The sequence below is a fragment of the Artemia sp. Qi Xiang Cuo genome, chromosome 10 (assembly GCF_049724085.1).
Source record: "Artemia sp. Qi Xiang Cuo chromosome 10, ASM4972408v1, whole genome shotgun sequence".
Taxonomy (NCBI): Eukaryota; Metazoa; Arthropoda; class Branchiopoda; order Anostraca; family Artemiidae; genus Artemia; species Artemia sp. Qi Xiang Cuo.
The window spans coordinates 4900136-4913336 of NC_142803.1; the positions used below are offsets into that span (position 1 = coordinate 4900136).

General features: G+C 31.9%; 1 protein-coding gene across 3 annotated transcripts in view; it reads right to left on the reverse strand.

The window, feature by feature from the left end:
* Nucleotides 1-5290: 5290 nt before the first annotated feature.
* Nucleotides 5291-13201, reverse strand: part of coro (protein coronin) — a 201588-nt gene continuing 193677 nt past the window's right edge. For all 3 annotated transcript variants that reach the window (XM_089095230.1, XM_089095232.1, XM_089095229.1), the window contains 2 exons: nucleotides 12793-12921; nucleotides 5291-10655 (listed from right to left, as the gene is read on the reverse strand). In XM_089095230.1, the coding sequence (XP_088951356.1) occupies nucleotides 10455-10655; nucleotides 12793-12921 (330 nt within the window). In that variant the 3' untranslated portion in view covers nucleotides 5291-10454. The remainder of the gene's footprint in view (nucleotides 10656-12792; nucleotides 12922-13201) is intronic.

Consider the following 13201-nt stretch of genomic DNA (forward strand, 5'->3'; position numbering starts at 1 on the left):
TTTGCACTCCACATTGTTGTTTATGCTTTTTGTGGGTAATAAGTTATATTACTATATATTGTACATGGATTTTTTTTTTCCAAAATTAAAGCTCTAACCGAATTTTCTCAAACTCGTAACCTTTGTAGATCGAATTTTAAGGCCAGAAAATTTCAAGAAGCTAATCTTCCCGCCAAAAAATATTCATCCATTTTCGAGAAAAAATGTATACATAAATAAAGGATTATTGCTCTTTTAAAGAGAGTTGATACTTATGCTATAGCCATACTATACTATACCAATTAGTTATACTAACTATAATTATGCTCATATTTTATACTTGGATCGTAAGTCTTGGCAATCCATCAGAGCATAAACAAAAAATATAACTTCGTAAACCACATTGGCCTGCCATCACAATATTTACCACAATTATCTGCTGTTTTCTTCCACGTTGTAAATATTTCAGTTTTTCCAATTTGGGATTTTGCTCTATTTTGATCTCCAAGCTGTTTTCTTTTTTTATTTTTCTGGTCTAATTCTTCATATTTTCGCTCAGAAAATATGAACGTTATTTTTTTAGACGTTCTCTAATATTGCTGAAGAACGGAAGCAGTTGTTAAATCGAATTATCCGTTTTGTCGTAACAGAAGATGTATTTTGTCGTATTCAGTTTTTCGTTGGCCTCATGAAACCCCAATCACTTTTCTTCTCTTTATATATATATATATATATATATATATATATATATATATATATATATATATATATATATATATATATATATATATATATAATTTCTTAAACCAAATTGGCCTGACATCACACATATAAATAAAAACGAGAAAAAATGGTTTTTTTATAGGCAAAATGAAGATACTTAAAAAATAAAGCGAATATTTCGAGAGGACAAACGCCTCTCTTCTTCAGCGCGAAACGAAACGATGTATCAATAAAAGCCAAAAATTAAAAGAATTAAAACCAACTACCTAACAACCGCGGATATTGGCTAATAACTCGCTTTTATGGTTGTTAGGTAGTTGGTTTTAATTCTTTTAATTTTTGGCTTTTATTGGTACATCGTTTCGTTTCGCGCTGAAGAAGAGAGGCGTTTGTCCTCTCGAAATATTCGCTTTGTTTTTCAGTATCTTCATTTGGCCTATAAAAACCCATTTTTGCTCGTTTTTCTTTCTTTATGATATATATATATATATATATATATATATATATATATATATATATATATATATATATATATATATATATATATATATATATATATATATATATATATATATAACGAAAAGCAATTCACCCTGAAATGGGGTGGCAAAGTCACAAAAAAGGATTTAAAAGAAATTGAATCTTCGTGAGAGGGGCAAAGGACGAAACCTTGAATAGGTTGCGTTTGAGAAGGAGCATGATTTTAAGGAATTTAACTAAAGGAATGATTTAAGGAATTAATAAATGGTTTAAGGAATTAAAATTTAAAGGAAATATAAATTTCTTGGGAGGATGTAAAGAGGGGGGCTTTGAATACATTGAGATGGAGGAGGAGCGTGTTGGCCTCAGGCGGCTTGGTGCTGCGGTGAGTTGTTAGGAATAGTAGAGAAGGAGATTGCGCAGGTTTGTTGGCCTCAGACAAGTTGGTGCTAAAATGATTTCTTAAAAGAAATTTAAGACAACCAAACAGAGAGTTAAACTTAATTAATTAAACAACTAATTTAATTAATTAAAGATCCCCTAAATGTTGCTTATAGTATACGCAATAAACTTCTTGTAAAACAGCTTATGATGAAAATTTTATTGCACGTTAGTAATAAACAATATTTACAATAATTAATACAATCACATGGTCACCAAGTCAAAATAAAAACAAAAAGCCTCATCAACTACCTCTACTCCAATTTCGAAAACTTTGTGCAACAAGTAACAAGTGGGGAGAATGCCCATTAAAGCTTCATGAAAGGTGTTAGAGCAGGGCGAATGGGGCAAAATAAAGGCTAACAGTAATGAAAAATAAGGGCAAATTTTACTAGTCACAAGAGAAGGCCTAGCAACGTATCTTCTACAAGATATCTACAACAATAGTCTCAGTAATACTTGATGCCTACATTGTTTTCCCTCCTTAAATTTCAATAAAAGCAAATAGAGAGAAAGTCAATAAAAGCTTAACTAAAGGGCTTATTAGAGTGGGAAAATAAATATGGGCTTCACTGATCAAAAGACAAAGGCATAGCAATATATCTGCCATAATAATCTTACAGTCATATTTGTAGAACTAACTGATGCCTACTTTGTTTTTCCTCTCATAAAACATCAACACAAGCAAGTAGGGAGAAAGCCCATGAAAGCTGTATTGAAGGCAAAATTAGACAGGGCAAAATAAATTTGGATTTTGCTGATCACAAGAAAAAGGCACAGCAGCATATCTGCTGCAGTAACTCGAAAGGGATCATTTCACAGCTCATGAATTACACATGAAAAAAAATGTCAATTTCTTTTAGCATAGTAAATAAGCGAACAAGCCAAAACTTTTTAACAAAATTTGTATTACCCGAAATTTGCTAAATGGCTGATACCAGCCACCTCGCTTGTTAACATCTTAAACTTAAAAACTAGGCGTTTAAAATATGGGTAAAAATGTATTGGTGACTAATAAAAGTGCAAACTAGGCTAGTGTTGATAAAAACCTCATTAACATTATCTGCAATTATGCAGTTCTAGAGGTTTCATCTTTGTCCTTAATGAACAGGATGTACGTCAAGAGCGTGTATTACTGCTTGTACACTGCCTCTTACTACTAACAAAAAATGTGATGTTATAGTGGTGTTTGCTCAAACCCTCCTAGACTGTTTTAAAGCACCTCCCCTGTGGAAAAGTTGAAAAAATGTGACTCGGAATATACTCCTGTTAAGTGTTTTCATTCAATTCCCTAAGTCATGAAGGTCTTTATGCCGTCAAATAGCCACAAGTACGCAGTTATGCTTCTTTTCAGATATATATATATATATATATATATATATATATATATATATATATATATATATATATATATATATATATATATATATATATATATATTTATATATATATATATAGTATATATATATATATATATATATATAAATATATATATATATATATATATATATATATATATATATATATATATATATATATATATATATATATTATATATATATATATATATATATATATATATATATATATATATATATATATATATATATATATATATATATATATATATATATATATATAAAGCCTAGGTTAGTCCAAAAGACCCTGCCCGCTACAGAAAATGTTAAAAATAGGGACTTAAAAATTCAAATTCTCGTGTTCTGATCCCCCCCCCCCGTTGAACACTGCAGAGAGGTATCATCTAGCCATTAAACAAATTCAAGTATGTAGTAAAGTCATCTCTTTGTAGTTTCAAACACACCCCACCTATTTTATAAAACCACCCGCATGTGTGACCACAACTTTAACCTTCAAAAGTGTAATAATTTATTTATGGTCAAACACGTATTTTAACGTATAAAAGTTCAATTATAGTCAAAAATGTAGTTTGAAAGCCCAAAAACTATATCATAGCCAAATTTTAATAGCCTACGAATCCATGATAGCCTATAAATAAACAATAGCCTATAAATTCATTTATAGCATAAGATGTTTTTTTAAGGTAAACAAATCCTTTCTGCCAAGTTATATTAAAAAATTGCGCAATAATCGGGCACGCACATACAGTTTTTTTTGGGGGGGGGGGCCAAATTAAAACAAAAACAGAAAAAGACGAATCACATAAAAGGTTTAATATACTGTATGCATAATCATATTGATTCAAAGATTTAGAAAAGATCCCCCTCTCTGTTTGACAAGTGCCAGCGAATAATCAAGTAAACTTACGTCTTTGAATATATTTGACAAACAACGACAATTCAGCTTCCTTAAATTATAATGCCCGTTATAAGCGTCTAACTACACATTTCAGAGTCTAAATAAACTGATATCTTTTGTGGGCAATTATACATCTGTATTTTTTTTACTTTCAGACCACCCGCACTTTGACGCGACTTGGCAATATGCCAGGAGATATTTCATCTGTTTTAGAGTATATCTCATCCCTAAAGGAGATAAAATATTTAAATAAATTGAATACAGTATCTTCAATATCATTGATGTTAATTTTGACTTTTTGCTAATACGCCATCTCAAATTTCCTCTCAGAATTTTAGGCCCCGTATTTGTTAGTTTATTTCTAAAGAAACTCCTCAAATTTTGGTAGCAAATTAGTCAAAACCGTAAAGCACAAAAATTGAACATAAATTATATGATAATATTCATGCATATCTTAAGACATTTCAAGGATTTGTACCTAAATTTTGGAAATTTACCTAAACACCCCCCTCCCTCCCCCTATTTTTTATTAGAAGCACGCGCATTTGGATTAAATAATTGCATACACACACAAAAAAAAAAAAAGCTAAATGTGATTCAATATAATAATGTTAGTGGTTAATCAGAAATACTCATCACTTACAAATGAAAATTCAATAAACAGCTAAAAATGCACGATACATATACAGAAAAGGGAAAACGAAAGTTTATTATTCTTTACTTCCTCGTTAGAACGTGTCGTGTGATTAATTCCGTTGGTTTATATTTGTGATACATTTTAGCAAGCCAATCATATTACTCCTTACGTATTGTGTGTTTTAATGTGTTGGTTTTATGTTGTGGGTTTTAGCTAGCCGATCAAGTTGCTCCTTACATATTGTATGTTTTTATATGCTGTTTTAACACGTTTTATGTTGAGTGTAGATATTTAGCAAGCAAATCACATTACTTATTATATGTTGTGTGCTTTTATGTGATGTGTTTATGTTCTGAGCTGTTTTATGTTGTGTTTCGTCTGTTGTGTTTTATGTTGAGAGTTTTTAAATGTTTTTATGTTGTGTGTTGATGCGTATTTTAGCAAGCCGGATTTTATATATGTACTTTTATTTGCTGTTTTTGTGTTTTTGTTTTCGTGTTGTTTTTATAACGGATTTAAGCAGTCCAATCGCACGAATTCTTTGATCTTTAGAGAATCGTAAGGCCTTTTTAAAGCCGGGTTACATAAAATATTAATTTTAACACGGCATAATAAAATATATTCAGTCTTATGATGCTGAGCAACAAATATATATATATATATATATATATATATATATATATATATATATATATATATATATATATATATATATATATATATATATATATATATATATATATATATATATATATATATATATACAAAGAAATGCAATCTTTGGGGGGCCATCCCTCCTATAAAAAAACTAAAATGCCCCGTTTTAATTGATTATTTTTTCTAGTCGTATTTTAGATTAGTCATATTTCGACTGTTTATAACGGTTGCTAAATAAAAAGAAAAAAAAACTCGAATCATTGTCTAGTGTGTTAAACAAGAAATCGCTTCTCTCCTGTTTCAGCTTTTAAGCAATTTTTTATTTATTAGCAGATTTATTTATTTGTTATTTATTACAAACTTATTTATTTGATGTCTCCATAACTGTTTGTGTGCAGAAATGTAGTTTCTACACAACGGACAAAAGACCACTCTTCCATTTTTTTTGGGGGGGGGGCATTCTTGAAGTTATTTCTGTAGAGACAAATGACTTAACTTGTTTTACGTTGTTTTGTAAAAAAAAAATTAAGCCAGTGAAAAAAATAAAACAAAATAAGCGAAAAGTATTTTACTAATAAAAAATCCTTTTCTATGCACACAGTTAAGGTATGGGGATTTATCAGCTCATATTTGCTAGAATAGAAAATAAATTTGACTACTAATTATTCTATTGTAATTTCTTAAAGTTATTAAATGAATAACCACCAAAACCGAGTAGTTGGCACGCTAGACCTGAAATCATTCCGTGAGGACGGGGGTTCGAGTCCTGGTGTAAGGGGCGTCCCGAGGTTCGTTTTATTGGGGGGGCGATCTTCGTAAATTTTACCGAATGGCTACCTGATTTATGCCAAGTTTTCTGCAGAAATCAAGAATTTTGCTCAATTTCGGCCGATTTTGCAAAATTCCTGCCAAAATTTTCGCCGTCGGCGAAAATTTTACCAAATACCAAAAAAGTTGGGGGACGAACCCCTCCCCCCCCCCCCCGGACGCCCCTTCCTGGTGTCGCTGATTATTTGGTTTGGAACGGGGGTCAGTGGGGTGGCTCTGTGAGCTCAGCCATAGTCGACCCAGCTCTAAGTGGGTAACTGGAGAATTCTGGCGTGCGAAAGAACAGGATTGCTGGCCCCTAACGCCCCATTAGACATCCTGGCTGAAGGCCCATGAAACGAAGGTCACCATCGCCAGTGGAGATTGTAAAGCCCAATTCCATGATCTCTACCCATTTTTTAATAAATGAATATCTATACTGTCGTTGGTTTTAGCGAGAACAAACAAATTAGTTATTACGGATTATTAGACATAACGAACAGTTTCTCAAATTGTTCTCATTTTCTTTTTCAAATCATCGTTGGTTACTCATACCTTCAATATTTTGAGAACCTAATTGGAATACTTCCCTTGGCACGTATACATGAATCTATTCGGAGGGGAAGAGGTCTTAAAACTACAAAGAAAACTTGCGAGATAAGCCGTTTTTCTGCCTTTCTATCAAAAATGTAAATTTTAATTATAATTGTCAACCAAAAATACTTATTTTTATTTATTTCGAGAGTTTAGTTCAGAACATTTATTTTAGGATTAGTTGTAGAGAGAAGTCTTCTTTTTAAGTACTTACTTAAGTTTAGCCTTTGCTCCAGTAGTTCAGTCTACTAGTAGCCTATTACTTAGGTTAGTTTAAGAGAGTAGAGAGCAGTTTCTAAGTTTTTAGATTTATTTTCTAGGTTTTCTAGTTTCTAAGCTTCTAGGGCAGTTTCAGACTAATTTTAGATAGTTGTTCTTATTTCGTTCGAATATCTGTTTAAATTCGGATCGTTGTTGACATTTTTGACGGAAAAGCAGTCAAAAAGGGATAATGCAGCAAAGAGGGATTAGTAGATATATATATATATAATATATATAATATACATATGGATATTCACACCGAATGAATACGTTTCTTAGAATCGCTTGCTAACAATTTTTGTTAGCTAGAACTTTGTTCCGATGAATTAAGAAATATTTATTAGCAAACAATATTAGTTAGTAACCACTGAACAACGGAAAAGTGTCTATGACGATACAATATACACAAAACTTTGAAATATCATGGTTTTAGGATTTTTAGACAAATTAAAATTGGGCCTATTTCTACTTTATTTATTTCAACGAGCCAACAAAATAAGGCAAAAAAGGCTTACAGACGCATGTAAAAAATATCAAGCTTATTCAATTTTTTCTAAAATAGAACGTCAATATGAGAAAAAACTTATAACTTTTTTTTTCTAAGATATATATTCCAGGAATTAAATCGATTAAAGTAATACAAGGGAAAACATCTGACTAATTGTAAAAAGCAACATAATTCAGTACAGATTAAAAAGCTATATACATAAGGCAAAGATTAGGGTGAGATGGGGCTGCTTTTCTGGAATGAAAAGTAGAAAATTATCCGAAAAAGGCACCCCGTTTAGCTTCCGTCAACACTAGAAGACAAATATATGCCCAAATTAGGGGGTTAAGGAACTTGAATGGCTTCTGGGTCGGGTTGCCATCAAATTTTCAAAGGAAAAAAAAATTCAAAGGCAGCAAAAAAAGTATCTGTAGCAAGGCTTACTCATCTAGATTTCTGAGTTGCAGATCTGATCGTGGTCTAGACAGAGCATTTTTTTTTACTAATATAGAACACAGAGAACAGTATGAATAACTAATGAGAAGGGAAACTCAAATTCGGCTGATAAGACAATAACCAATGCCATCTAGTAAAGTCAAGGAAAAAATAAATAAATAAAAACCTAATATCAATACTAGCTGTACTCTTTTTTTTTAATCTCTTTTGATTAATAATTCGGCCGAAGGACAAATTTTGCCAAAAGAGGAAAATAAGTATATTTTTTTTAATTAGCATATGCTCTGCAGGCTAATATGACCGAGAACCCCCCATCATACCCGGAAAAAAGTCGGGTTCTCCTAAATCTTCAGGAACATATACTATAGCAAAAATTCAATTGTTTTAATGTTTTAATTGTTAAATTGTTTTAATTAAAATTGGTAATGGACGTTAACTCTTAAGCGGATGTTGGAGAACCTGAATTTCTTTCAGGGAAATTTGGGAGATTTGGTAAAATTTGGCACGAATGACAGCCAAAAATTCCATTCCTTCCGATCCCTTTTTTGGCTTAGACATATATATATCTAATAAATGAAAGCAAAAAGGTCCCTTTGATATGAATAATGTTGAGGCGGCAACCCAGCTATGATTATAGCATTAATGATACAGCTCAAGAAAATACTGATTAAAAACAGTGTTGACATAGCTTTTGAACACCCTTTAAAAGACAAGCTACAAAAGCACATAAAACGCGCAATTTATACTTGATCACTCACCAAAATCTTTCTTGATAGACAAAAAAGTTGATAAGATAGTATCTACACTGCATTAGCACAAAAATTGATGGCGTCTTTCTGATAAGATAATATAATCGCATCTTGGACACGAACGTTCTCCTCGCATGTGCGACAATGTATAACCATGCGTCCAGACTTCGGTCAAAATTGCTTCAATCCAATCATTCACAAGAATAACAAAACCACATTTCAGACAGTGACATAACCAATGGCGGTTAAGTCTGAAGTGGACGCTAAAATATTAACTGATTACTGTTAAACAAAAAAGTGATTAAGTACGTTAAAAATTTTATTTTATATAAATTATATTCTATACAAAATATGTTTTATATGAAGTATATATATATATATTTTATATAAGTTATATTTTATATAAAAATGATACCATCTTAGTCGAAATAAAAAGATATACCGTCAAGCAGTATCTCATCTTTTTGGCTTGTGTTATTAATTTTACTAAATAGAAAAGAAAGAATTGTCCATGAAACGATTAATTATTTACCGCATCTGACAACATGTAATCATTTACTGCTTTATTCATTATTTGTCATTTTTTTTGTTATTCGCATTTCAAAACCTCCTTTTTCATAGATTATAATAGTCACTTGTATTAGATATAATACAATTTTCAAATTATTTTATATATTCTTAGTAATTAATAATGACATAGCTAATAATTAATAATGGCCGTTATAATCTTTAATGCCATGGTCTGTAACATTAGTAAGCCTAATGTTTATAATATTTTTGTGTTGATTAATTAATAATCAATAATCGTTAATTCAATAACTAATAATGGCTTGCCCTTCGGCTATTCCGAAGATTCTGTTTTGGGCATTTCCCCTTAATAAACGAACAATATAATTCTAATAAATAGCTACTTTTTCAATGAGAAAAAAGTAAGGCAATATACACAAACATTTTAAGTACGTAACCTAAATCTTGCCTTATCGAAAAAGATGAAAAACTGAGCAAAACGGAAAAAAAATTTTAACAGTAAAAAATCCCTTCAATGGAAATTAAATGAATACAAAAAGCTTTGTCAGCAACATGAGGGGAGAAGTGAGTCGACGCCCTCCTAAAAAACACTTTCAATCCTCTAGAAATTTCATCTGCCCCTAGACTTATTAAAATTCGAAAACATGCAGCGGCTAGTCAGCTGCCAGCTTCAACAGACTCAAAGGAATGCACAAGATTTGTTTTCGGTAGGAGTGTCATAGTACAAAAAATAAAATATTTTATAAATAAAAAAGGTCACTAAATTTAATAACAAAATAAACAATGCCAAAAAAATAATAAAATATAATAAAGTATAAAAAATAATAAAGTTGGGGATTTACTAAATTAAAAGAGATTTAACGTCCTTACTCCACAGAAGTTCAGTGAATTTTTTTGGTGAAACCAGGACATAGCATAATTTTTTTTAGTGAAGTCAATACTTCACTAATGAAGTATTGCCGCTGGGACTCTTTTGATTTTATTATGAGATTGCTTTCTACAGTTTTTATTTGTTTTGCAATTATTTAGCAGAGGACAGTTATTGGTTTCCTAACAAACAAACCTATTCTCAAGAAATCACAGATAGGCTATTTCAATAGGCTAGCTATAAAAAGTGTGTGTTAATTTAACCCACTATTTAAAGATGAATAAATTCCAATTTCTGAGCTTATATCGCAAAGACTTTTAAGCGGATTGAAGACACACGCGCAAAAAAAAAAAAAAAAAAAAAAAAAAAAAAAAAATCTGCAAACTGTATCCAAATTGCTTTTAATGCAGTGTAGATTCTATCTGACCTAAGGCAAAGAAAGAGAGCAATAACATATTCAAATCACTGGCAACTATCGTGAGTAAAAAATGAAGACTAAGCTAAAACAGGTCACGCAGCAGGTTCTTTATGCTCCTCTTTGTCTCGAGATTCTGTCACTTCTTCAGAAATACCATCCTCAGGCGCCACCACATCATTGGGGGTTTTCAGCGTTTCCATCTCTGACTCCAAAGCTCGGATTCGCTTTTCATGACGAACTAGCATAGCTTTTAATCGACGAATCTCTTCCTGGAGTCCTTCCAAAACCTTTTCCTAAAAAAAACAACTCTAAATACAAGTCGTACTGAACAAACAAAGCTGCATCAGCAATAACTGCATCAAAGTTGACGCATCAGCAAGCTGTATCTAGGATTTTTCTTCAGAGGAGGAAGGTGGAGGGAGTAAATTAATAGGAAGAAATAACGTATGACAATATACTGACAATTAAAGACTGAAATAGAAAAATATTGAGCTTTTATACTCGAGTGGAGAGAGAGGAGTAATAGTCCACCTGTTAATGTGTGATTCCCATTGTGACTTCATTGTTATTCCAGGAGCTTCTAAGAAGCGTAAGGTAACACAAAGGCAAGGCACTACCCAGAGATCTTGAGTTTTTAACCTCCCCCCTACCACTAAAAAAAAACATAGGATTTTCTATAGTTTATAATAGGATTTTTTTTACATAGTAATTCAAAGGCTTTTTCATAGGAAGTATAGCTTTCTCCCATCATAATTTTGCAAGCATAAACAAAATACAAATATAGAATGACACTTAACTGTTAACTACAAACAGTTGGAAAAATGTCACTCCCCTAAGATTTTTTTGGTGCCCTCATTCCTTGTTTCTTTCTTTTTTTCGCTCTTTTTTTAAAACAAATTTGTCAATTTGGCCAATTTTTGTCAGGTTAGGTAGGTTGAGTTTTAAACTCCCCCCTAACTTTAAAAAAACAAAGTAGAACCCCCCCCACCAACAAAAACTAATTCTGGTACAACCCTGTAAATGTTCCAGGGCTTTAAGTATGACCCAGAAGATTTTAGAAGGAAGAGACATGTCTAAAGCTTCAAAATGTACCAGTATTGGGGTAAAATCAATAGACAATAAGTCATTACTAGGAAAGACAGATTGTTGAATGTACACAAACTTGAGCTTATTGATTGCCACGTCTCTTGAACATGGAATCTATTTGGTGCCACATTTTCGTTCAAAATTTGTATTTTAACTTCAAGCAAAACATCAACTCCCGGGGTCATTCTTCTAAAAATAAGAAATATTAAATCTCAAAATTGGTAAAAAAAAAAAAAAAAAAAAAATTTGGCCAATGAATAGTAAATATTTTTAAAGAAATTTTGACAAACCATAAGTTCCAAAAAATTTTCTTTTTTTTATTAATTAACATTCACAAAAAAAATAACACCTTCACGCCTGGGAAAAAGTTATGACGATTTGCGGTCGCATGAAAATCCAAATATCAATTTACCTAATTAATAAAATAATTAGATAACCCGAACGAAATAATAATAACAAATCCAGTCTCCATCACTCATCCATACTCGCCTCCGCGCTCTGCCTCCATACCAACCTTTATCTCCCCTAACCACCCTTTTCCCCCTACCCACCCTATCCCCAATAACAATGAAAAATGTATTTTATCCCACTTTCTAGGGCTATAATGAGAGAAAGGCTGAGATGACTATGTTGAAAGATGACAGATTGCCAAAGATTATACTTTCGTTTTTCAGTTTACCAAAAAGAAAGCAAATGGTCCCGGTGGAATGTAGGATACGACCTTTAGACACGACAGTGACGATACACATATACACAAACGAATGGGACTGAGTATTGTCTAAAAAATACTATTAGACCATAGATTTGTTTTTAACCCCTAAACTAACCATAGTATTTTTATATTATACTCCCGACCTAGTATTATTCATCTAAGTAGAACCTGTTTCACTAACGCTCAATCCTAATTAAATATACCTAAGTATGATAAAAATATAATAATTTAGAAAAAAATTTGGGCTATATATTTCCACAATAGGGGGGGGGGGGTAAAGTATAGCGGGTCTGCATGCAAAACGTGTTAGTTACAATTATTCTGCATATTACCAAGTAAGAATTGTTATCTAATTCCACACTGTCCAAATACTTTTCCCCCCCCCTCCCCCTAATGTCCAAATATATAGCCCAAATTAGAGATTTTCCATCTATTTTGTCACTTCTCTTTGTCATGTCTCACGCTAAGCTAAAAGAAACTAACAAAGAAAAAAACGGTTTTACAATACGTCAATGAATGAACAAGTTGAGTGGTCGGGGGTATATCATACAAGTACCCTAAGCATGTTTTCTCATTTTATGAGAAATTACTTATTTAAATTAATTAGGAGATATACAATACAAACGACTCACAGAGACGCTAGAGGAAGCAGGAGCGGGCTGGACAGCTGGTTGTGTTGACTCGGTGGTTGACCCATTATGAGATGTTGCTTCTACATTGTGTGAAGCCTTGGGCTTGTCCAGTATATTTCGTTTTACTACCTGAAAATAAGTTCGAGTCCTTAGTATATAGACAACAAAGGGCTGAAAAAGAGGCTGTCCCTCACAGTAAAAACCATAATTATACATATACATCTGTGAAAGATGAAATTTCGTCTCAAATGATCAGTGACACTTCTTCTAATCGGACAATTTTCAGATTTTTATATAAAGAGAGTTGCATTGCCTGACAGGTTATATTTAGTAGACATTGGAGTTCCACAGGGATTTGGTTCCTCCCTCCCGATCATTCAAATCATTTGACTTGTTTCGCTTTATTTTC